Raw genomic sequence first — 22,492 nt, 5'->3', positions numbered from 1 at the left:
TCAGATTTACCTTTGGCCTCAGCATACCTTTAAGTTTGGCCTGTATCGTTGATTACAAGGCCAAAACACTTTGTGACACAAAAGTGCAGAACTGAAGTTATGTCACAAAAATCCGCTGGTGGCCGATAACACCTTCTAACATCCACTGGTAGTTGGGAACTTAAATTCTGCAGAAAACCTTTAAAACGTACAAGGGATATTCAGCGTATTTTCCTATATTCTGAAATATGAGCTTAATAAATCATCCTGAGCAATCAATCAACTACAACATAAAATATGTTATTGTTGTACTCTGTAACGAGTCCCAAACAAAAATGAAACAGCGGTCCAGATGTTTTGCGATACGTAAAGACGGAACCACGGCATGTGCAATTCAGTCCTTCCCCCAAAGCATTCAACGCGGCCCTGCTGACTGGCACTCACTCTCAATTAGCGGTAAAGTGAAGGAGGCGAGTTGTGTGTGTGGTGACCGGCGGTATTTAAAAAACAGCGCGAGTGGAAAATGACAGAGGGAGGGCAGCACCGCTTGATCAACAAAAAGGGTAGAAAAAAGTTTTGTATGGGAACACTTTGGATTCGAAGGAAACTGACGAGGAGCAGCACCACACAATGTGCAAGATTTGCCACAAGGTGATATCTGCGCAAGTTGGCAACACAACAAATCTATTCAACCATCTGAAACTAAGAGTTAATTGATGATACTCATTGAACCAGATACCGCCGGGTTTACACCGGGCACTTTAGCGCCGCGCCATTCTCGAATGCGCAGCCGCCTGGCTGTTCACACTGGACCCGCATTTCTCTGCGCCTTGTCAGCCTGCGTTTCGCCGCTTGTTGTTGTATGTAACCCGTTCAATTCAGGGGTTCGGGGGTAAATGATGATGGTACTCATAGCCATCCCCCGCCCGACATCGTCTGTCTGCTTGTGTCCTTGTAGTGGGGGGGGGGGGCAGATGGGGACATTTAATAATGATAGGAAAATCCGGGAAATTGAAACCCCAGGACAACAGAAGGGAAATCCAAAGTATGGGATGCATATTGAATCATTTATATAATATAAAATATGTCGTTTATATTGTTTAAGGTGTTTCCTGGCGCGATTCTCAGTAACAAAGGTTTTTTTGGGAGAGAAATACTGAATAAATCGAGCAGCCCTACGTAGAGGATTGTCTGTTTTATTATTAAAGTGTGTTGTAAAGTCTGCGTGCTGTCACCTTTCTGAAGAAGGAAGAAATCATCTGGTGGATTATTTATTCCTGCGGAGTTTCCCTGGAGTCGCTGGCCAGCAAATGCCCGGTTGAGTGACTGACTTGAATATCAACGGTACCGTGAGTGCCCTCAAAATATTGTATATAGGAATGCATTGTGATATAAGCCAAACTGATGCTTTCCTTTCTGTTTACTTTCCTGAGAGTAAACAGAAAGGCTTCTGACAAATGTCAGAAGGCTCTGCACAGACAAGCTTCATATGGAGTACTTTCATATCAATGCTGAACAGTAAGTGTGAACATTTTCATATTTGTTGATGTGAACTTAACTTTATCTCTTATTTAATATCCTGTCAGTTTTGTCAAAAATAAGAATAAACTATGAATAGCAAAAAAACGACTTACCCTGGGTTTTATTAACACATTTGGCATTCAATTTGCATGTGCGCTATTATCATAAAACAAGTATATTATTACAACACAGGTGCAGTGTAATGCATTTACAATCTCATATCAGAGCTCCTCAGCGCCAGGTGAACTTACCAACTGATGTTGTCTTTTTCTTCAGTGAAGCCTGCTCCAGCTAACATGCTGGTGCCTTCACTTAGGTAGCCGACAAAGTAGTTGCTGAAGTGGAAGGACACTGCATTCTCATAAGCATGCAGCCACCTGTACATCACACCAGATACAAAAACACAAAGAGAATTTTTCCTCCAAATTAAAAACATTGATGATTTCACCACTTAAATTTAAATCATCTTTAAAGATGTTTGCTTAAATTCCACTGAACTTAGGTTAAATGCTTCATATACACAGATTATGTGAACATCTTTATCTGATTATTCCCACTTCCTGCATTAACCTAATTTCAAACATACATCTATAAACACAGAAGTTCTAATGAAATAGGGAGTTTCACATAATAGCTCATAGCCCACCATATTAGCACACAAGAAAAAAAAGGCCATATTTAGGCTTTTGTATATTTAAGCAGAATAACTAACTGTATATAGATGGTTGACTTGAAAACTCTCAAAAGTGAGGGGATGAAAATGTAGAAAAATCCCATATCTCGTAATGTTTAAGAAATATTAATATAATTCCTGATTCTGTCCCACGATCCAAAGCAACACAGATTTTGATTTCGAGGGCTCTGTGTTCACATATGTACAAAGAATTATGACAGATCATTCTCGAGTTCATTTAGAGCAGGGGTGTCCAAACTACGGCCCGCGGGCCATCTGCGGCCCGCCATCCATTTTAAATTGGCCCGCCTCAAAAAAATATATATACAATTTTTTTTTAAATAAATAACAAAAAATATATGTATATATTTTTTTTTGGGGGGGGGGGGGGGACTAGCAATTTAGTAGCACTTAAATGGCACTTAATTATACCACTTTGTAGTTTTGCTCTATTTTTGAAGAAATTGTACTTTCTTGATTCTTATTGGTCTGGGTTTGTGCCCTTGAATGCACTTATTGTAAGTCACTTTGGATAAAAGCGTCAGCTAAACTAAATGTAATGTGATGGACTATGACCCACTGTATTGCAGCTGTCCCTCAGAATGCCGCCACGCCGCCCCCCCCCACTGTCAACAGTCCGCTCCAGGGCAGGTGGGCCGCATGATTGGCCCAGACCTTTGTATTTTTTTCTATATGTGGCCCTCGGGATAGAAAGTTAGGACACCCCTGATTTAGAGGGCTGAAAGGGACCAAGAGTGATAAGTGGTGCAAACATCTTTCAGACCCATTCTGTGCAAATGCAACGGTTATAAATAAGGCCCCAAGTCTTACTATAATCACACTTCAGCAGTAAGTGAAGAAAATGCTGATAATTTAACTCTGAAAAAAGCCTTACCTTTCTCAAATGTGTCTTTGAAGCAGGGAAAAAAACATGGTCCGTTTTCAAAACAGTGTATTATAAAAGGTGATGTATTGACAAAACTTAACGACAAAAATAAAATTAAAATCTCTTACTTCTGAGTGACTGTGTTTCCATAGATAGGTATGAACAAAGGGAAGAGGTAAGGACCGATGCAAGTTGAGACCAGCAAACAGATCTGACTCTTCAAGAGGCTACGGACTGAACTCTGCATCCACGCCCAGCTCTGAGGAAAGAAACCACCCAATTTGTTCTACAGGGCACTTTACAGTAAGAAAACCAGGTGCACAGTGAAAGCTCGAAGCATTAACTACTCACCGGTTTTCTGGCTTCAATAGCAACCATATAACTGGAGAAGCTGATCCAAGGACCAAATACAACAGTTCCCACAAAGAAAAGATAGCCCAGGAACTCAGCTGGGGAGGGGAGGCTGTTTACTGCACCTCTGTCCAGGTCAAATGCCAGAGAGATGGCCTTCATGGCCACCACCATCTGAGAGCCTGACACAGGCACACACACACACTAAAGTTACTATACTGGCAGTTGGTAACTTAAATTGTGTAGAAGACCTTCAAACTTACAATGGATATTATCCATCTTGTCCTGTATTCTAATATGATTGTAGCTGGATGCAGCCAGTGACTACTATTAACAGGATAGCTCACAAGAAGGGTAAGACCTTATGACAGAGATGAAAAACAGTTGACCGAAGGGAATAGACCCCACTGGGGCTGGCATGGGTTAGCTACCCTTGTAGGCAGGATCCAATGCCATTTATTATTTGGAGACACCCACTAACGGCTACAAAAGCAACTCACTAACGCAGGGGTTCTCAAACTTTTGCAAGCTAGGCCCCCCTTAAGCTTATTTAGTCTATATGTGGTTTCATAAGTGGACTCAGTGTTTCCCTTGGAATTAATTCAATGTATGGCGGTAACTGGTGTGCATTAAGTCCACTCTCACGCACAACAAATTGCGAAAGGCTCTCTCAATAGAGAACGAATTCCATTAATGCCAAAATAGCAGTAGAAACGATGAGTCCTGACTTACTGCCTGAGTAGGTAAAAACACGAGCGAGCACGCTGCATATGGCACTGAAAATACCGCTGCAAACCCCCGGTTAGACATCTCTTACGTTATTATGAAAAGTGCCAAATATATTTGGTTCATTAAGAACTGTGGAAGGACAAATTAGAATATGGCAGGCCTCTACAGTCAATAAAGGCAATCCCTGGGACTGTTGTACCTTGACGGAGATATGCTTTTATGATAAGTTATCCTGTTTTTTTATTTATCAATGACACAGTGAAATAATTTTACCCAAATATTGTATCAAAAGATTGCACAAAACTCACTTTGTCAAAAAGAAAGACTATGACCTTGGTACAGTATGTCCCCTGACTCAAACCCAACAGAGCCTTTGAAGGGTTTTACACTAGAAAGTAGAGCAACAAACCTTAGAGCAGCTTAAAAGAATCATCATCATCATCATTAAAACAGTCTCTTGCGGGGGGGTCACGTGATGACGGACTAGGAAACGGTCGGGTTTGCGGGAGCTCCAAGAACACCCTTCATATATTTCGCATTATCTCTTAAACCACATTATATTTTTATAAGACCAGTGCAGTAGTATGACTCTTGAAAAATTCTGGACAAGACAACACCGAACAATGCCAAAGGGAAAGAATAAGTCGCGACAGCCAACAGACAACTCGGCTACGGAGCTAGCCCAACATGGCGGCGAGCATGACGAAGACGACAAGGAGACAGAACTTGAACCTGGACTCACTAAAGCACTGGACTTGATGACTAATAAGTTAATGATGGCTATAACGACAAACTCGAGCCTTTGGCTAAACCAGTTCTCTCTCATACTACCGAGCTGAGGAGGGCTAATGACCGCTTGGATGAGGCAGAGGCTCGGGTGCTACAGCTGGAGACCGCTAACGAGCCGCACACTGCGCGCGTATAGTAGATTTGGAAAGAAAAGTTGAATCCCTCCACGACCATATAGACGAACTTGAAAACAGAGGGCGGCGGAAAAATATCCGCATTTTCAACCTGCCCGAGAATACCGAGGGGGGGAATGCTTTGGACTTCTTTGAACACTGGCTACCGGATTTTCTCGGCATGGATACTAAAAGGGGCCGAGTGAAGCTCGAGCGGTCTCAGCGTCTCAGGCTAATCGGCGCTGATTACTCCATGCTCTTCCCTGCAAAGTTACAAGTATCTCTGAATGGCACCAAGAAAACCTTCCTCTCCCCGTCAGAGGCTCTGACCTTTGCAGCCAGTGCAGCACGTCAGGAATGACGGATTCTCCGACCATATGAGAGTTAAGTTTGGACACTGGGTCATGTATACTGGTGATTATACTCTGTTATGATACATCTTGCATACATGTGAATGATTACTCGTCGTTATAATATGTATTAAGGTGCCCCCTTGCTTAATAATACACCAGTATTCATTCAGTGGAAGTCCAGCTGATTTAAGAGTAGATAACGATTCATATTTAGAGGCTTATATTAGTTGAAAACTTTTGTTTATCTTGTAATAATTGGGTGTTGACGTGAGCCCCGGTTGACTGGGTGATGTCACTTGCTTCATTTCTTTTCTGTTTGTGTGCTGTGAGAGGCACATTTGGCCCTAGTGAAGGCGCCTTACAGAACAGCAATCCCCCCACAACCTGGGGAAGGACCCCCATTATCCATTTTCTTTTCCTTCAATATTTCCCTTTTTTTTACATGCATAATTTCTTGCTGTTATAGTTTCATGTGTTCTGTTTTTGTGACTTGTAGTTCATGCCAGTACTGGTCTTCCACATTCAGTGTATCATGTCGACGTATTTGGATAAACTGCCTAATTATATTTACCAATAGAATAATGCCACCTTATAAGTTAAAACTCTGTTCATGGAATATAAGGGGTTTAAAAGGTAATGTGAAGCGAAGAAAGGTCTATTCTTTGTTCACAAGAATCTACCATTCCAATTAAAAAAGTGTATAAAAGATAAGTACGGAAGATTTGTAATTATAAATGGTGTCTTACATGGTAAAGAAATTACTATTATGAATCTTTATTGCCCACCTAACTATTCCCCTGACTTATTAACTAAAGCATTCTCAGAATTTGCAGAAGTGACTTCGCCATTGGCCTTGGTAGGAGGTGACTTTAATTGTTTATTTAATCCTCGACTTGATAGACATCCCCCACGAAATTCACCTCTGTCAAACCAGGCTAAGGCCCTCTTATCGACTTGTGAGGAAATCAACCTGGTTGATACATGGCGAGTATTGCATCCGTTTGATAGAGAATTCACCTTTTACTCCCCTCCTCACAAATGCCACACACGGATTGATTATTTTTTCGTACCCCAGTCTGTGATGCAATTTGTGTCTTCCTGCTCAATAGGCAATATTGTGGTTATTGATCATGCAATTGTGCTCCTTGAATCTGCAAGAAGTAAACGCTGGAGATTCGACACGCGTCTCCTGAAAGATGACAAATTTCATTCATCTGAAAAGTGAATTTAGGATATTCCTGTCTATTAACTCACAATCTACTAGCAACCCATCCTTACTGTGGGAAACTACAAAAGCATACGTCAGGGGTTTAATTATAGCCTACTCGGCCTCGAAAAAGAAGAAACAATTAGAACAGCAACTAAAACTTGAAAAAGAACTGGCAGATATTAAAGGTGCACTTTGCTTAACATCAGACCCATTACTGTTGCAGAGGAAATGCGCAATACAGGCTGCTCTAGACACTTTGCTAACCCAAAAGGCTAAGACTGCTCTCCTCTTCTCAAAGCAAAGGCTATATGAGTATGGGGATAAGTCCAGTAAGTATTTATCTCATTTAACCAAAATTAAAAGGGACCCTCAAGTTATTCCTTAAATTTAAGATGGGAATGGCACCTGCCACATTGATAACAAATACATTAATAACACTTTCAGGCAATTTTACACTAGGTTGAATGAATCGGATCAACCACGAGAGTCTCGGATAGGATGGAATCCTTTTTAGAAAGATTAACCCTTCCAACCATCTCTGATTCTCAAGATCATTCTTTCATCACTGGTAGCCTACCTCAGTCACTAAGAGAAGCCGATATCACCTTAATTTAAAAAAAAGGAAAGTCCCCTGAGGACTGTTCAGGATATAGGCCTATTGCTCTTCTAAATCTAAAATATTGGCAGTACGTCTCGAGAAAGTTCTACCTTTTCTTATTAGAGAGGATCAGACCGGTTTTATCAAAGGTAGAAGTTCTAGTTACAATGTTATGAGGCTCCTACATATTATCAATATTTGTCAGACACAGGAAATTGATAGCATGGTCATTTCATTGGATGCAGAAAAAGCTTTCGACCGTGTCGAATGGTCATACCTGTTTAATATCTTGCATAAATTTAATTTGGGAGACAATTTTATTAGATGGGTTAAATTATTATATAAAAATCCCATGGCCGCAGTCATGACCAATGGCTATAGGTCTGACAATTTCCCACTTCATCGCTCAACACGTCAGGGCTGCCCTCTTAGTCCCGCTCTTTTTGCACTTGCAATAGAACCTCTCGCTGAGGCTATAAGGCAAGATTCTGACAAAATTGGCATAAATGTGGGTGGGATCCACCATAAAATTTCTCTTTACGCGGCGACGTTTTGCTTTATGTGCTGGAGCCTGAGACTTCTGTTTCACGTATAGTTGATGTAATTACTTTGTTTGGATGTTTTTCGGGTTACAAAATCAATTTCTCAAAATCCTTAGCTATGCCAATGGAAAGTCTTAGAGATAGAACTACCACACTACCCTCATTCCCATTTAAATGGTCCATAACAGGTTTTGTTTACTTGGGTATTCATATTACACCTTTATTTCATGGAATGTATAAGGCCAATTTTAACCCCCTCTTGGATTCTATAAGGAGGGACCTAGACAGATGGGCTCCACTGCCCTTGTCATTACTTGGTAGAGTTTCTATTATTAAAATGAATATTTTGCCAAGATTGTTATACCCCCTACAGATGATCCCATTACTCTTGTCAGGCAAAGTACTGAGGCTGCTTAACGGCTGGCTGAGTGACTTAATTTGGAACAAGAGAAAGCCCAGGCTAAAAGTAGCAAAAGTACAACTTCCCAGTTCGAAGGGTGGTCTATATCTTCCCAAAATCAGATGGTATCAGCTGGCATCCCATTTGAGATTTATATCAGAATGGGTCAAGGAGGAACCTACCTCTGATCTGTTGAGTTTAGAAAAGTCACAGACCTCAGGCTCCCTGTTAGGCCTTTTGGCCTTCAAGGATTTAAAGTCAGCCATGAGCCATTGTAAAAATAACCCTATAATCTGCAATACTTTAAAAGCATGGTTTATTACACAAAAGCTTGAAGGGAGGTCTGGTCTAACATCTTCGTTGGTTCCAATTCAGGGCAATCCTAACTTCTTACCAGGCATGGATGGTGGGTATGGCACTTGGACATCTCGAGGGATAAAAAGGATGCGTGATTTATTTCAGGGTGCATCCATGTTTTCATTTGCACAACTTCAAGAAAAGTATAATCTTCCCAGGCATGACTTTTACAAATACCTGCAGATCCGGGACTTCATAAACAGGGGAACTACTCTTAATATTGATGCAACTACATCTGCAGTTGAACAATTACTCCTCCTTGGCCCAACTAAGAAATCCATTACTCGTTTTTACAATGTCTTAAGCCAGACTGATGTGATAAATGTACAGGATGTTATGCAGAAGTGGCAAGGTGAACTTGGTATAGATATTGATGGGGATATGTGGACTAAGATATGGACTCAAACTAGAAAATATCTGTGTGTAACCGTGCAAGATTGCTGCAATTTAAGATCGTACACCGTTTACAAATCTCTCCTAACAAAAGACATAAAATGAACTCTCAACTCTCACCCTCAAACCCCCCACTAACTGGCACAAGATAATTATGGAATGTTTTCCCCTTGAGTACCTGACCTGTCTGCTTCACTCTTCAGAGGGACAGTTTATGAACATTTGGACTCCATATCTTCACTTTTCCAGCTCTACAGTGGCTTCAGTGCTCTCGAATGTTGTCCTTGGCTAGCCTTAGGCTCTTTGTCTTTATCTTGTTGTCATTACACTGATTGGGTGAATGTGAGTTGTAAGTATGTATAGACTGTATAGACCAATGTTGTACTGAGTGTTGTTTTATTGCTATGTTAATATATAAAAAGCTCAATAAACATATTTGTAAAAAAAAAAAAAAAAATAGTCTCTCGCCATAGACCCACAGGATTCTGACATAAAGTTGGTAGGTTGGATGGGGGAATGAGTACAGCTACTGTATGTTGCTATTGCTATGGACAGCTCCTTTGGACGATTCTTCAACTCCTGCTTATTGATTTTTAAGCCACCTGTATTGCCTGTGAATGGTGGGTGTGGAACATAAGAAGTTTAATTTCAGTGCCCATTTAACAGGTTGGAACAGCCCCACTGCCTGCGTGACAGCCATGACTTAAGCCACACTGCTGTGATGTGTCATGCAGAATTTTGATATTTTTTCACATATGAACACACAGTTGCCAGCAAACATACAGCGAAAAAAAACGTTAATAGTCATATTCATATAATATTGGCAACATAACATGGGAATGACACCGTTCAGCATACATTCACTGCTAAGTAGTTTTCTGTATCTCCCGTTCTCATTGATTAATCTGACCATGGGAAGAAGGTCAACCTCTACAGTGAGCAGGGTGAAAACCATTGCCCACAAAGCTGTAAATTTTAAAATGTAAATGTATTTATATAGCAGCTTTACCAGTCTTATCAACTTAAAGTGATTACAATACAAGCTGCATTCACTGATTCACATATCGCAGAGTAGTATCTCTGACATAACGACAGAACTGTAGAAAACAAGAAGAGGAACTTTCTCAGACCATGTTAAGGAAAATGTACCTCTTATCTTATGCCAGGTCACCATGTCAATTAACTGCAGCTCCCTGAAATGAAAGGAGAGAAAATGTATACAATAAGAAGAATTATACAGGAAATACTAGAAAATCTACAGACTCCATCATCAAAGTAATTCAAGGGGAATTTGGACACAAATACAGAGGGACTTGTGAAACTGCTCAATTAAGTAAATGGACTGCTTAATACCAATTTATTCTCATCGACTACTTTAAGTGCTTTATAGTATACTGTAAGTCACATTCAGCCATTCACACACACATTCATACAACACATCTACTATTATTTTCCTATCACACATCATTCACACACAGGGCCGGTCTTTCCTACAGGCGACATAGGCGGTTGCCTAGGGCGCCATTCAGAGGGGGGCGCCAAAAACTGCGCAGAGCAAAAAATAAAATAAAATAAAATATTTTTTTTTTTGCTAGGCAGAGTTTTTGGCGCCCCCTTCTCTATGTTGTATGGCCAAAAATATTGTATTTAATTACTCTGACAGTAATTTAAGTAGTTTCATTAGAGAAATCAGTAAATGACAGCAGCACTCAAGTGGAACGTTTGGCACAGGAGCAGTTGCACCCCGTACTGTCAGATGCAGTCTGGATGAGGAACTGAATGCTCCGTGTCGTTCCTGCTGCTGCTTCCATCCTGTATTCTACAGGGTAGTAGTGGGTGAGAGTCACCTTCGTTAGCGCCTAAAGCCTCGCTTGATCACCACGGGTGTCATTGAGACGTGTTGACTGGTAAAACTTAGAAACTCCGCTGGGCAGTGAGGAGAGACACTCGCACACTAGGTGGGCGGGGCTACATTCGCCTGTATAGGTGTTTATTTTACCTGCATGTCGTCTTGCAGGCGGGTCGCACTAGTATATTGTTTACTTTACAGTGTGTAGTTCAGCTCCGACACACACAGACTCTGTAATTCATGTATTGTTATTGTGCCTTATAAAGACCAGTTATAAGCTAATGTTCAATAGGTCTATATTGTAAATGTTTATATTTCTTTATGAGTGATGATGTATATTAAGATGTTTGGAGGAAAGATACACCATAATAATTGAATGTATGTTTTATGCACTTAAAAATGCAGTTACACTCAAAGAAATGCTTGTACTTGAAATTGTGTTTAATTTGAATAAGATGCAGTCTGGATGTGGAACTGAATGCTCTGTGTCGTTACTGCTGCTGCATTCATGCTGTATTCTACAGATATACGTGCTTGTTGCTGTGGTACACATCATATATCATATACAACATATATCTCCAACCAATACTTTGACATTAAAAAAATGTATCTAACATTAGGGTAAAATGAGGCAAAAATTGAGGTACGAACCTCCTTGGTGTTGTCAGAACATGCTAGCACATTGAGGCTTATGGTTAGAGTGTGTGTGTGTCCAAGCAACTTCGACGAAGAAAGAAATCATTTTATAATAAGTTTTCGTGTGAGTGGGGGGCGCCAGGAGTGAAGCTTGCCTAGAGCGCCAAATGTGCAAGGGCCGGCCCTGTTCACACACTAACAGTACAGCTGTCGGGGTCAAATTTGGGGTTCAATGTCTTGCCCAAGGACACTTCGGCATGTGGACTGATTCTCCACCACCTGAGCCACAGTCCATAAAGCATAGCTGAAAAGGATAGAGGAACTGTACATTTTGATAGAAGCTCCACATTTGGCACATGTTGATAGATATACTGGAAACAACAATCCAAAAGGTGCATCTTAAGGACACAAGGTTATACAAAATAGATAACAATTCAGTAACTTCAGCCTTTTTTAACAGACTAAACAGTGATTTAATGCACAAACATGAAATAAAAAAGTCCAACTACTGAGAAGTAGTTTCAAAAAGACTCAAATGATGTTAATTTAACTGAGAATACTCACCTGCTACCCACTGAAAACTGATCCGGGTCGCGACCCACCAGTTGAGAATCACTGATCTAGATACTAGTGTCTCTGCACCGTTCTGCACTACAATGAAACATGCACTCACAATTCTATGGACTTTTCCAAAGGAACTGTATTTGATTCCTTTGGTGTATCCAATTGTTCCATTCAGGTATATTAGTCTAAATGCTAGTAAACATGCTACGTTGGGAGGGTTACTTTAAAACTGTAAACAACTGTTTACAAAATACATGCCCTTACCTGTAACTTGTAAATTAATCCATTACGTCACTAAAATTGAGTAATGTATTTTAAAAGCTTTTGATTATTTTGTATTTTGCCTTGTCTTATTACAGAGCTAGTAGTCAAAATGTCAACAATTGTTTTTCCTTCTTCCTTAAGGTTGCCTATGAGCACCAGGCTGACTATTGACTTACCAACGTATCCCTGACAGTCTCCCCCTAGCCTGTCTCTAGCCTGTGGTCACCAGTATTGCCATACTACAAAGATTTTTGCAGTGTTTTCTCACCCAATAAGGAGGTAGATGAGGATGACAACCGAAAGGAAAGGGCCTCTGCTGCAGGAGTTTCGACTGAAGAGCAGAGCAAGGTAACAGAGTGCACTGAGCAACAGCACCCACAGCATTTGGGACTCAAAAAAGAGGTAGAGGCTGTACATCCCAACCAACACTGAAACTACATGCTTCACAGTGGACAAACCTCCTGAGGAGAACAGACAGGAAACATATAATTACAAGTCCAATAGTTCAAAACAGCCTCTCACCTCAATATCGTACAATTTTAGGAGGCCAATATTAGGTCACAATATAATAATTTCTAAATGCATACAGGAATCTGGAATCAATGTGTGCACGATCAGTAAAAAATCTGTAATGTGTAATGAGGTTTGGAAGTGTTTGCGATTTGTACATGTGCGTACAAATCTGCAAATTGTGTGCATAGATCTGTGAATGTGTAGATGAATGTGTGTGGGCTTATATCTGTGAATATGAAGATGAATGTGTGTGGGCTTAGATCTGTGAATGCGAAGATGAAAGAGTGTGGGCTTAGATCTGCAAACATAAAGACAAATCTGTGAATACGTGCAAAGATCTGTAGATAAACCATACATAGATATTAGGGCTTAAAGGGTAAGTCTCTCCAAAATACACATGAAAAAGGGACAAAAAATACCTCTGCTCAGTGTAGAAAAGATATTGAGAATACAGGCAAATCCCTACATGTATTTGCAGATCTGCCACAGCAGAAGTGTAGTAAAAATCATGTGTAAAAGAACAGCTAAATGACTTGTCTGTATTTCCAGCTCTTGGAGTAAAACACATTCCCTTAATCAGCCAACAATATCTTGTGTACACAGATGTATAAACAAATTTATCTATGGACACATTTACAGATTTGTCTACAAATTCATGTGTCTACACACATTGCAAATGTCAGTAAATGTTTGCAATAATGGACTCTTTCACACTTTTACAAAAATGATTTCATACACACATTGATAAACAGTTACAAACTCTCCACACAAATAAAATTGCAACATAACCTGTAGAATTTGTGTTGATTCTAGACAGTTATAATAAATTAAAATCTCAGCAACTAGATGAAAGGTATTTTTTATCTATTTCATTGTCATTAGATTTGTAATTGGCAACAACAGTAAAGACAAGGCTTCATTTGGAGGCTGCTACTGGTTTATTGTTACTCACGAAGTGTGAAGCACAGTCTGCAGATGAGGCAGAGCAGCATCAGTCTCCAGACCTGCTGCAGGCCTTGCTGCACTGTAGTTAGACCACAGCTCTCAGCCAGCTCGTGCCACACCAGCAACCTGCTGGACATATCCATCCTGCCCGCAAACACACACATTTTTCTGCATGAAACTGAGGCAAATAGAGAAATAAATCAGTCTTTCTTAAGGATTATAAACATACAGAAAATACAGGAAATAAACACAAGCCTAATACAAATACTGAGTTTAAATAATATTTATGACATTGTGATGGAGTAAAATATATTACTCAATTATCCAATTGATTTCGATTAAGGCTGCAAATACTATTTTGACCATGGACAATCTGAAAGTAAACATTCAACTACTGTAAGGAATGATTTAAATATTAACATCTCTGACCTCGACTACTTTCAGACCTCACTATACATTTTACCTAGAAACATAATTAAAATATTCTTCATAGAGAGTAAAACTGGGCTAGCTTTAACTTGTCAGCCATTGCTATCTCTAAGATCTTGCAGCTGAAGTTTTAGTGGTTTTAACTGCAACACAACTCTGAGTAGACCGTGGCAGAGCAGAAATGAACGGACCCGAGGAGAAGTAAAGTTAGCTGGGAAGCTAACCTGTGCAGAGAAAGAGAAAGAGGCGAGTTGGCTTCTCGCTTGAGGTTCTTCTTCTTTTTCTTCTTCTTTTCCTTCTTCTTTTTCTTCTTCTTTTTCTTCTTCTTTTTCTTCTTCTTTTTCTTCTTCTTCTTCTTCTACTACTTCTTCTACTACTTCTTCTTCTTCTCGGTTCCACACGCATTCCTTATTTCCTGGTGAAAAACCCGTGTAACGGCGCATTACCGCCGCCTATTGGACTGAAGTGTCTCCTCCCAATATTAGGCAGAGCTGTGAGGAAGAGTGATTTTGTTTGTTTGTGTTTTGTTCTTTTGTTTGTTTGTTTTATTCAGTTAGTCTTTTATTTAGTTAATTGGTTATTTAGTTATTCTGTTTGAATTAGAAATCTGGATCTAGTGAATTTTATATTTGAAAAAAGATTAAGAATATTTAAATAGCGGTTTTCTAGTCTTGATGAACACATAAGTACTTTACAGTACAGTTCTACATTCACAAAGAAATTCATACAGTGCATCTATGTGCAGCACTTTTCTTGTTCAGTATCTTGTTTAACAATTTGAGGTTCAGTATCTTGCCCAAGGACACTTCAACCAGGGATCCTCACATCCTACCACAAAGACTGGAACAATAAATTGGATTCAAAGGAACAGCCCAAGGTAGGTTTAAATCTTATTTTGTAGATAGATTCCATCTGCACTAAGTTTCCCAGTTCCTAAGGGTCTGTGCTTGGCCCACTTATATTTACCTCATGTATGCTTTCATTCAGACACTTTATCAGGAAACACTGTACATTTTTATTGTTATGCACATTATACCCAGATTTATTTATTTATGAAACCAGAAGAAGAATGTCTAATCTAAAAAATAAAACTGAAGTTATAACACTTATATTTGCTCAACATTTGTCCTTTGATTCAATTTTAAAATAAATTCCAAGGACTGCCATTATCCACCTATGTAATATCGCAAAAAGGTGGCATGTCCCGTCTCGAAAACATGCTGAAAATAGTCCACACCTTCATTACCTCCAGACTTGACTAGTATATTTCCCTAAATTCAGGCTCTCCAACTAAGTCTTTAAAGACTCTATGACCTTCCTTTTAGATGTAGTTTATAGTTAGAGTTGGACCGGCTCTGATCGTCAGGGGAAACATGGCACCTGCAGTTTTCCTTTCCTCCTATTCCTCTCTATCACATTAATGTCTCATCGATACATATAACTGACTTGTCTTTTTCCCTGGACTCCTTGCGCTTTCATTTGCAAATCTAGGATTACTGTTGCGACCACATTGCAAATCGTGACGGTGGATCGTGATCACGGCTCACGATTGTGGATCGTGGTGGCAGCTGATTTCAAAATAAATCATGAAGGTAAGACCTTCGAGTTACAATACATTCAAAATGTCGATGTGTTAGGTCAATGGTGTAAAGAAAAAAATATTATCACGATAATCATAATGTTAATGAAAAGATAAACGCAAAACGCAATAATTAATACTAAACAAACAACTTTATAACTTAATCATGTTAGTCATATGAGTGTACTTTGTGTGGTTTATCATTTATATAGACTCAGAGTAGATCTTAAATACAATCCTAATTTATTCAAATGATGGGTTAGACCTTGAGAAAAAGTTTGCTTAATTATGAACTTTCAGATTTTATGTCATATACTGTAAGGTATTCAATTTCTGGCTTCCAACTTGAGTGATTGGTTTGTGTAACTAAATAATTCTCCACTTTGTGTCCAGAATCCTTATGTGCATTGATATTGATAAAAAATGATACTTGTTTTCTGATTCATATTAGAGTTTCCAACAATTGTATCGTAGAAGGAATATATTGAATGTTCATTCTGAGTTCGAAAAGAAATAGCTTTGATTACCCCTTGGAAAATCTATCAAGGTAACAGGAAAGTTTTACATCTCAGAAATCCCTTATAGCAAAAAGTTGAGCTTCATCACTTCGTAATTACGCAACAATTATAATACATAGCTGTCAATCCAATGTTTTCAATATAATGATTTGTTAATAAAGCTGTGCCCAAAGCACAATTTGCTGCTATTAGAGTCTGTTATGGAAATTTAGACTGCTTCTGTGATCATTTTGTTTCATGATAACAACATAGTAATATAAATGGTGGGAATCGTTTAAAAATGTTCTTACCAGAGATGACAAAAAAGTCAATAGAACCATTTTGTTTGTGTAGTTATCAGCTGGTATATAGTAAGGTGACATACTACTAATACTACTAGATCTACTATACGAGTAACCTATTTCTGCTACACTACCTGTGACACTATAGCCTCCTCATTTGGTTTAAGGTTATGTTGGGTGAGGTCCTCCATCTTCCAGCTGCTTAGCGGCCTTGTTTCATATTGAAACCGCCTCCAGGAGTCCACAGACCGGGCCAACTGACAGCCCCGCACCGGCAGGGCGGCTCCTGCATGAGCCGCGGCTGGCTGCAGCTCTCCTGTGCGCCTGCTGGGGGCAGTGCAGCGGGGCTTCTGTCCATGGTGCTGAAGATTCGTCTGGCTCTGTCCGGGGTGCTGAACAGCTCAGGGTGCTGGGCTAAGTGTGAAGCTGCTGTCGTTCTCACTCAGTAGTTCTTATGTCCTCCGCTGCTTTGTCCGGCTGGTAGTGAGTGTGGTGCGCTCCAAAGAACGAGTGTGTGCCGCTCGGACATGTCGGAGAAGGGGGATGGGATGGCAGTAGTCAGTGTAAGGTAAGGCTTCATGTCGCTCTGACAAAGAGCATGAAGTGCAGTCACTTGTCGGTATTTTCTGTTGTTACCGCTGCAGCAGGCCTGACTGTAGATTTCACACCAAGAAGGGAGGACCCGGTGAGGCCGGATGGACGACCGCTCGTCGCGGATGTCAGCGAGCTTTGGTTCCGTGGAGAATAATGAACTTGGTCCGTATGTGCAGACAGGCTTTTAAACCGATTATCACTGTGGCTCGTTATTTTCAGCGCCTACAATGGCGGCCCGGTGTCGATACGGTCTGTTGTGAAAAGCGTTTGACGCTGGTCACTGCTGCTTTTTTCGTGTTTCAGAGAGGCCTCGTCCTTGTTTAAAGCCTGGCCTACATCCCTGCTGTTACGAACATTCTTTGTTCTCTCTAATTCATACTCGCGGTCTGTTTTTGTGTATAATAATGTGTGTTGAAATGTAGCAGTTATTCCACATCTAACCTGATGTCATCTTGAGGCCTCCCATCAGTTCACAATGTAATCCTTTGAACATGTTCCCAAACTCTACTGACCATTCAATCCCATGCCATACAAAATAAAGTTAATGTATTTCTATGTAATGTATTTTTTGTAATTATTTCATTTCAGTTATTTATACTATTTGTATGCAAATGTTCTTGTGATTTTTTTTATAAGCTTAAATTGTTGTTATTAACCTAATGTAGTTTTTTTACACAGTGTATGTCATTATCAAAGATGTTCAAAAATGAATGGTATAAATTGAAGCAGCAGAGGTAGACAAATTCTGACCTTTAGTCCCTTGTATGAGTTGAGCCTCAAAAGAGAAAGAGCCAGCGAATCCCAAACGTCAACAAATAACTGTGTGAAAAATGTTCTTCCATCTAAAAGGCTGTGTTTTGTGTGTTTAATTCAACAGAAAATGATTTCAAAGGTCACTTACTGAGCCAGCAAGCCAACTGATCAGAGAGACCACACTTCAGCATAAAAGTATTCTATTCTATTCTATCTATCTATCTATCTATCTATCTATCTATCTATCTATCTATCTATCTATCTATCTATCTATCTATCTATCTATCTATCTATCTATCTATCTATCTATCTATCTATCTATCTATCTATCTATCTATCTATCTATCTATCTATCTATCTAACTCATGAATCTTGCTCATGTCCCTCTGATTCAGATGAGCCAAGACAATACAGAGACACGAACACGAACCCGCTCTAAAGGCATCCGGGGTAAGCACACACCCACACCCACACTTATACTCCTCGTATGACATTTTTGCATCTAATTATTTTCCTGCTTATGGATTCAGTGTTATCAGAACTTGCGGGACAGGAGATGAAGCAGGAGTTGAGGTAAAGAATCCAATGCTTCAAGACTGTCAGTATGTGTAAAGTATGTCTTATACGTATGAAAATGTTGGTTTGTCTCACTGTGTGTCAGTAGCAGCTGTCCCACCCCTGGATGTGACGGCAAAGGCCATGTCAGTGGAAGATACTCCCGACACAGAAGGTAGGATTCATATATTTCATTTAACTTTCTGCTCTGCACATCAGTGAGCTAGCTAGTTAGCATGAATATATAGCAATATTAACATTTACACTTAGATTTATAAAATAAGTGTGATTGAGCTGCGTAAAGCTGAAAATGGTTACAAAATGATATCAAAGAGATTAGATATTTATCAGTCCAAAGTTAGACAAATTTGCTATAAATGGAAACCATTTATTTGCAGGGGTGTCCCCCAAGTGTACAGGAAGTAAACACATATTTAACTGATAAACATTGAAACTGTGGTAAAAGATAATTTCCTATGTCTATTCTGCTGTGAATTTTACACAGTACAAGGAAAAATATGCCAGACCCTTAAGATCTCTAGAAGAGCAGTGCTGTGTCTGTGGCTGAACCCCATTTATTGTGCCCACTCTATTCTCTTTTATACAAATTATACAAATTGCTGTTTGCTTTACCCTTTATACTTTATATTTACATCAGGAGAGGGTCCTCTCTACGGATTTTAGACATTAGCCCAATCTGGACAAACTAAACACCTTTAGAGTTTTTATGACAATTGCCAGCTACCACAGGTTCTCTTTCATGTTTGGAGTGGGAGGGAGAGGTGAGGGGTATTCAGCTGCAGCACGCACCTTCACCACTAGATATCACTAGATTCTACATACTAAACAGTAAATAGGATGCGAGGAAAGGTCTGTAGGTTTTGCATAGTTTTTTTCTAGTAATAGAAACAATTCTCATTCTAATGACATTAACCAACAACACAACAACAACTTCAACAATTATGATAATGATATTAATAGTGTTTTCTGAGAGCCCCCGTCCGCGCTGGGCCTTTAGAATAATCATAACTCCACAGTAACCACCGTACACCTTTGAACCCCTCTTAGGCAATATTAAGGCGCCCAAGTTTATTTGTATAGTGTCTCTCTCTTGGTTGTTCAGCTTACTCCAGAGGTTTGCTGATCAGTGAGATAGAAAGAAACTCAGAGTAACAGCTTAAGCTTCAAAGAAATCACTGGACCTGGTTATGACCTGTGTTTATCAATCTGCCACACACAGATCATTGTGTGTGGCAGGGGCCTTACAGAGGAAGCTGCTAGTCTCAAAAAGTATTCATGCCTGAAGTTTGTTATTAGTCAAATGTTTTGTTGACTGATTGGGGATATACATTTTGTGCACGATGTAAAAGGGAACAGCCTGCCAACAACAACACAACATTTCTGAGGTACATTGTCGTGAACGGAGCATCATGACATAGGTTAGCTGATGAAATTAATTTCCAAGTCGAAGTGAATCTTACAGGATGACTTCATGGTGGTTGTGCACCAGGTGAAGATCTAAACTAAGACCTTAGATGCTGTGGAATGAGCTCAGAAGGCCATTCATGCTAGACATCCTGAGAATATTGCTGCACTAAAGCAGGTCTGTTGTAAGAATAGTCCAAAATTCCTCCTCAACATGGTGCAGGTATGCTGCCTGACAAGCTCAAGGTTGATTCTGCCAAAGAAGTTTTACCAGTTATTAAATCCACAGGTTTCTTTCATGTAGATGAAGATCAGATACTATTTTTTTTAGCGCTAATGCAGAAAACTAGGTCATTCCAAAGGGCTTATATCCTGCCACTTGATATAAACTCTTTGTTATTGCATGTTAGCATTCACTTAAACATGAACCCTGCTCTCCACAGTGTACTGGGATGCCCAATTGTGAAGAAAAGGAAACTAGAGGAGGCTGAGGCTGAGGCTGAGGAGAATCAATCTGCTCCCAAACGAAGGAACCAACCAGCCAACCAGGCAGTAGATGATGGCTTCACTGCAGACAGTGAAGAAGAGGAGGAACAAAAAGAGAACGAAGAAGAGGAGGAAGAAGACCTTAAAGAGAAGAAAAAGGACAAAACAAAAAAAGGGCTAGAATCAGGTGAGTGAAACCAGAAAGGTTACCATGAAAAACTGCCTGTAGAGTACAGTAGCTATGGGGAGGTATTTCGTTATTCGATATAAATTACAGTTAAATATCCTAAGAAATAAAACAACCTGGTTATTCACTCAAAAGCTGAGATTATAGAAATAAATTTGTGTTACAGAAGAAAATTTTCAAAACAAGATTGTGAGATAAAGCAATAAGCTGAGGGTGAAAACAAAAGTATTTATATTTTCTATGGTGTTAACAAGACATATGCCTGGAGCCAAGTCAGCTAAATGTTAATATGAGCATGTTAACATGCTCGTAATAACAAAGTTAACACGCTCCTTTTTCAGTGCATACATTTACCCTTGGTCCCTCAATTAATGGTAATATATGTGTGATATTAATATAGTGTAGCTTGTTATTATGCTAATGTTTGCCAGGTAGCAGTAAACTGCCATTCACATATTCATCCAGTGCATCTATGTGCAACTATTTCTCTTTATCACATCCTTCACACACTGGCGACTGGACCCGCTCTACCTCCAGGAGCATAGTCACCCCCAAGGCTGTAGGAAATCATTAGCTTTTTCAAACACATGATGGGGCATTAGAGCTATATTCAAGAAACAATCATGCCCAGTTGAAAAGACAACTCAAAATATGGAAGAATGAAGTCTTAATATTTAAAAAAATATTATGAGACAAAACTACGAAAAAATATTTTGAGAAAAAGAAAAAAAAAATTAGGAAATAACAAGTAGGGAGAAACTATGAGGCGCCTTTGAATATAAACTATATTCTCAAAGTCGACCACTACAAACATTGCATCCTCCACAAAAGAGGCAATGTCCTCAGAGTCTATGCTCTTTTTATTATTACACAAATTCGAATTTTTACTTAATGATGGTGCAAGATGAAAAACTATCATCAGAAGTTATAGCATACAGGTAATAAAGGAGGCTGTAGAAAGCTGAGATACACCACAAAGTTAGTTTACAACACAAAGTCTGATAAATAAATGAATGCTTATCATTCCAATAATAACTAAACTATATAGACACTAAATATCTTAATAACTTAGACAGCAAAGCATTACGCATGAAGCAGGTACTAATCTTCTTCATATAACTCACCATGGTAAGTGCAGTCTTAAGTCTAGTCTAATAAACAAATAATATATAGATATTTGGCCTATAGGCTCTGACCTTGCCACCCACCATACTCCGAGCACCCCTACCCTTTTGAGAGGCAGAGAGTCAGAAGCAATACATTATAATTTTTTATACCTTTAATTTCATTACTGCTGAATCAGTAAGATAGGGTCATCTATAACATATAATTTCAGTCACAATGCATATCTGTAAAGCTGCATTTGTGTCATGACATTAATTTATGATTTGAATCCATAGCAGACTGCTCACTGGTGACATCACAGGAATCAGAAACATCAGAAACTGCAGTTTATCTTGTGGCTGAAGACAGCAACAATCAAAGCATCACCTCTGAGACTGGGTATGAAGCTAGAAGTGACAAAGCTAGTGAGGAAGTGAAGCAGGTAACGCTCTATGATGATGATCATCATCAGGAGGAAACAGAAACAAAAAAGGAGGAGAGTCAGCTGGTGACGAAAGACCACTCGTCAGAGCGACCTCAAGAAGAAGCTGGGATTACTGATTTTAAAAACACAAAAGAGGAGGATGAGGAAGAAGAAGAAAAGGAAAAGGAAAAGGAAGAGCAGCAAGACACGCAAGAAAATACTGTAGAGGTGAGGCAGGCAGAGACACAGATGATAAACCAGAAAAACTCTGATCACCAGTACTCCAGTGGCGATTATAACCATCAGGCCAAAGAATCAATAGAGGTGCAGAGTAAGAGGGAGGACCAAGAGGAGGAAGAGGAAGAAGAGGAAGAAGAGGAAGAAGAGGAAGAAGAGGAAGAAGAGGAAGAAGAGGAAGAAGAGGAGGAAGAGGCGGAAGAAGCGGAAGAAGATGAGGGAGAGGCGAAGGAGATCCACCAAGAGGTTGACACT

The 22,492-nt window shown here is 39.6% G+C and overlaps 2 protein-coding genes across 9 annotated transcripts in view; one reads left to right on the top strand and one right to left on the bottom strand.

Moving 5' to 3' along the window:
• LOC133956192 (protein-serine O-palmitoleoyltransferase porcupine-like) overlaps positions 1-14,490 on the bottom strand; it is a 29,329-nt gene extending 14,839 nt beyond the window's left edge. For 3 of the 4 annotated variants that reach the window (XR_009921100.1, XM_062391066.1, XM_062391065.1), the window contains exons 1-7: positions 14,319-14,490; positions 13,673-13,809; positions 12,476-12,668; positions 10,044-10,087; positions 3,411-3,592; positions 3,188-3,318; positions 1,752-1,877 (exon numbers count right to left, since the gene is read on the bottom strand). Coding sequence is in view for 3 of the 4 variants with exons in the window: in XM_062391066.1 (XP_062247050.1) it covers positions 1,752-1,877; positions 3,188-3,318; positions 3,411-3,592; positions 10,044-10,087; positions 12,476-12,668; positions 13,673-13,808 (812 nt within the window). In the remaining variant the exon portion in view is untranslated. Of the gene's footprint in view, positions 1-1,751; positions 1,878-3,187; positions 3,319-3,410; positions 3,593-10,043; positions 10,088-12,475; positions 12,669-13,672; positions 13,810-14,285 lie in introns of all 4 variants that reach the window. The other variant, XM_062391068.1, reaches the window with a different exon arrangement.
• A 2,350-nt stretch (positions 14,491-16,840) lies between these two features.
• myt1a (myelin transcription factor 1a) overlaps positions 16,841-22,492 on the top strand; it is a 21,738-nt gene continuing 16,086 nt past the window's right edge. For 3 of the 5 annotated variants that reach the window (XM_062392670.1, XM_062392667.1, XM_062392666.1), the window contains exons 1-7: positions 16,841-17,040; positions 17,944-18,014; positions 18,215-18,269; positions 18,350-18,392; positions 18,481-18,549; positions 20,243-20,472; positions 21,873-22,492. The exon at positions 21,873-22,492 is cut by the window's right edge and continues 550 nt beyond it. In XM_062392670.1, coding sequence (XP_062248654.1) covers positions 18,215-18,269; positions 18,350-18,392; positions 18,481-18,549; positions 20,243-20,472; positions 21,873-22,492 — 1,017 coding nt within the window. In that variant the 5' untranslated portion in view covers positions 16,841-17,040; positions 17,944-18,014. The remainder of the gene's footprint in view (positions 17,041-17,943; positions 18,015-18,214; positions 18,270-18,349; positions 18,393-18,480; positions 18,550-20,242; positions 20,473-21,872) is intronic. The other 2 variants (XM_062392668.1, XM_062392669.1) reach the window with 2 other exon arrangements.

The sequence above is a fragment of the Platichthys flesus genome, chromosome 7, assembly GCF_949316205.1.
Source record: "Platichthys flesus chromosome 7, fPlaFle2.1, whole genome shotgun sequence".
Classification (NCBI taxonomy): Eukaryota; Metazoa; Chordata; class Actinopteri; order Pleuronectiformes; family Pleuronectidae; genus Platichthys; species Platichthys flesus.
Note: the sequence above shows the minus strand (reverse complement) of the source record. Positions and strands in the feature narration are given on the sequence as shown.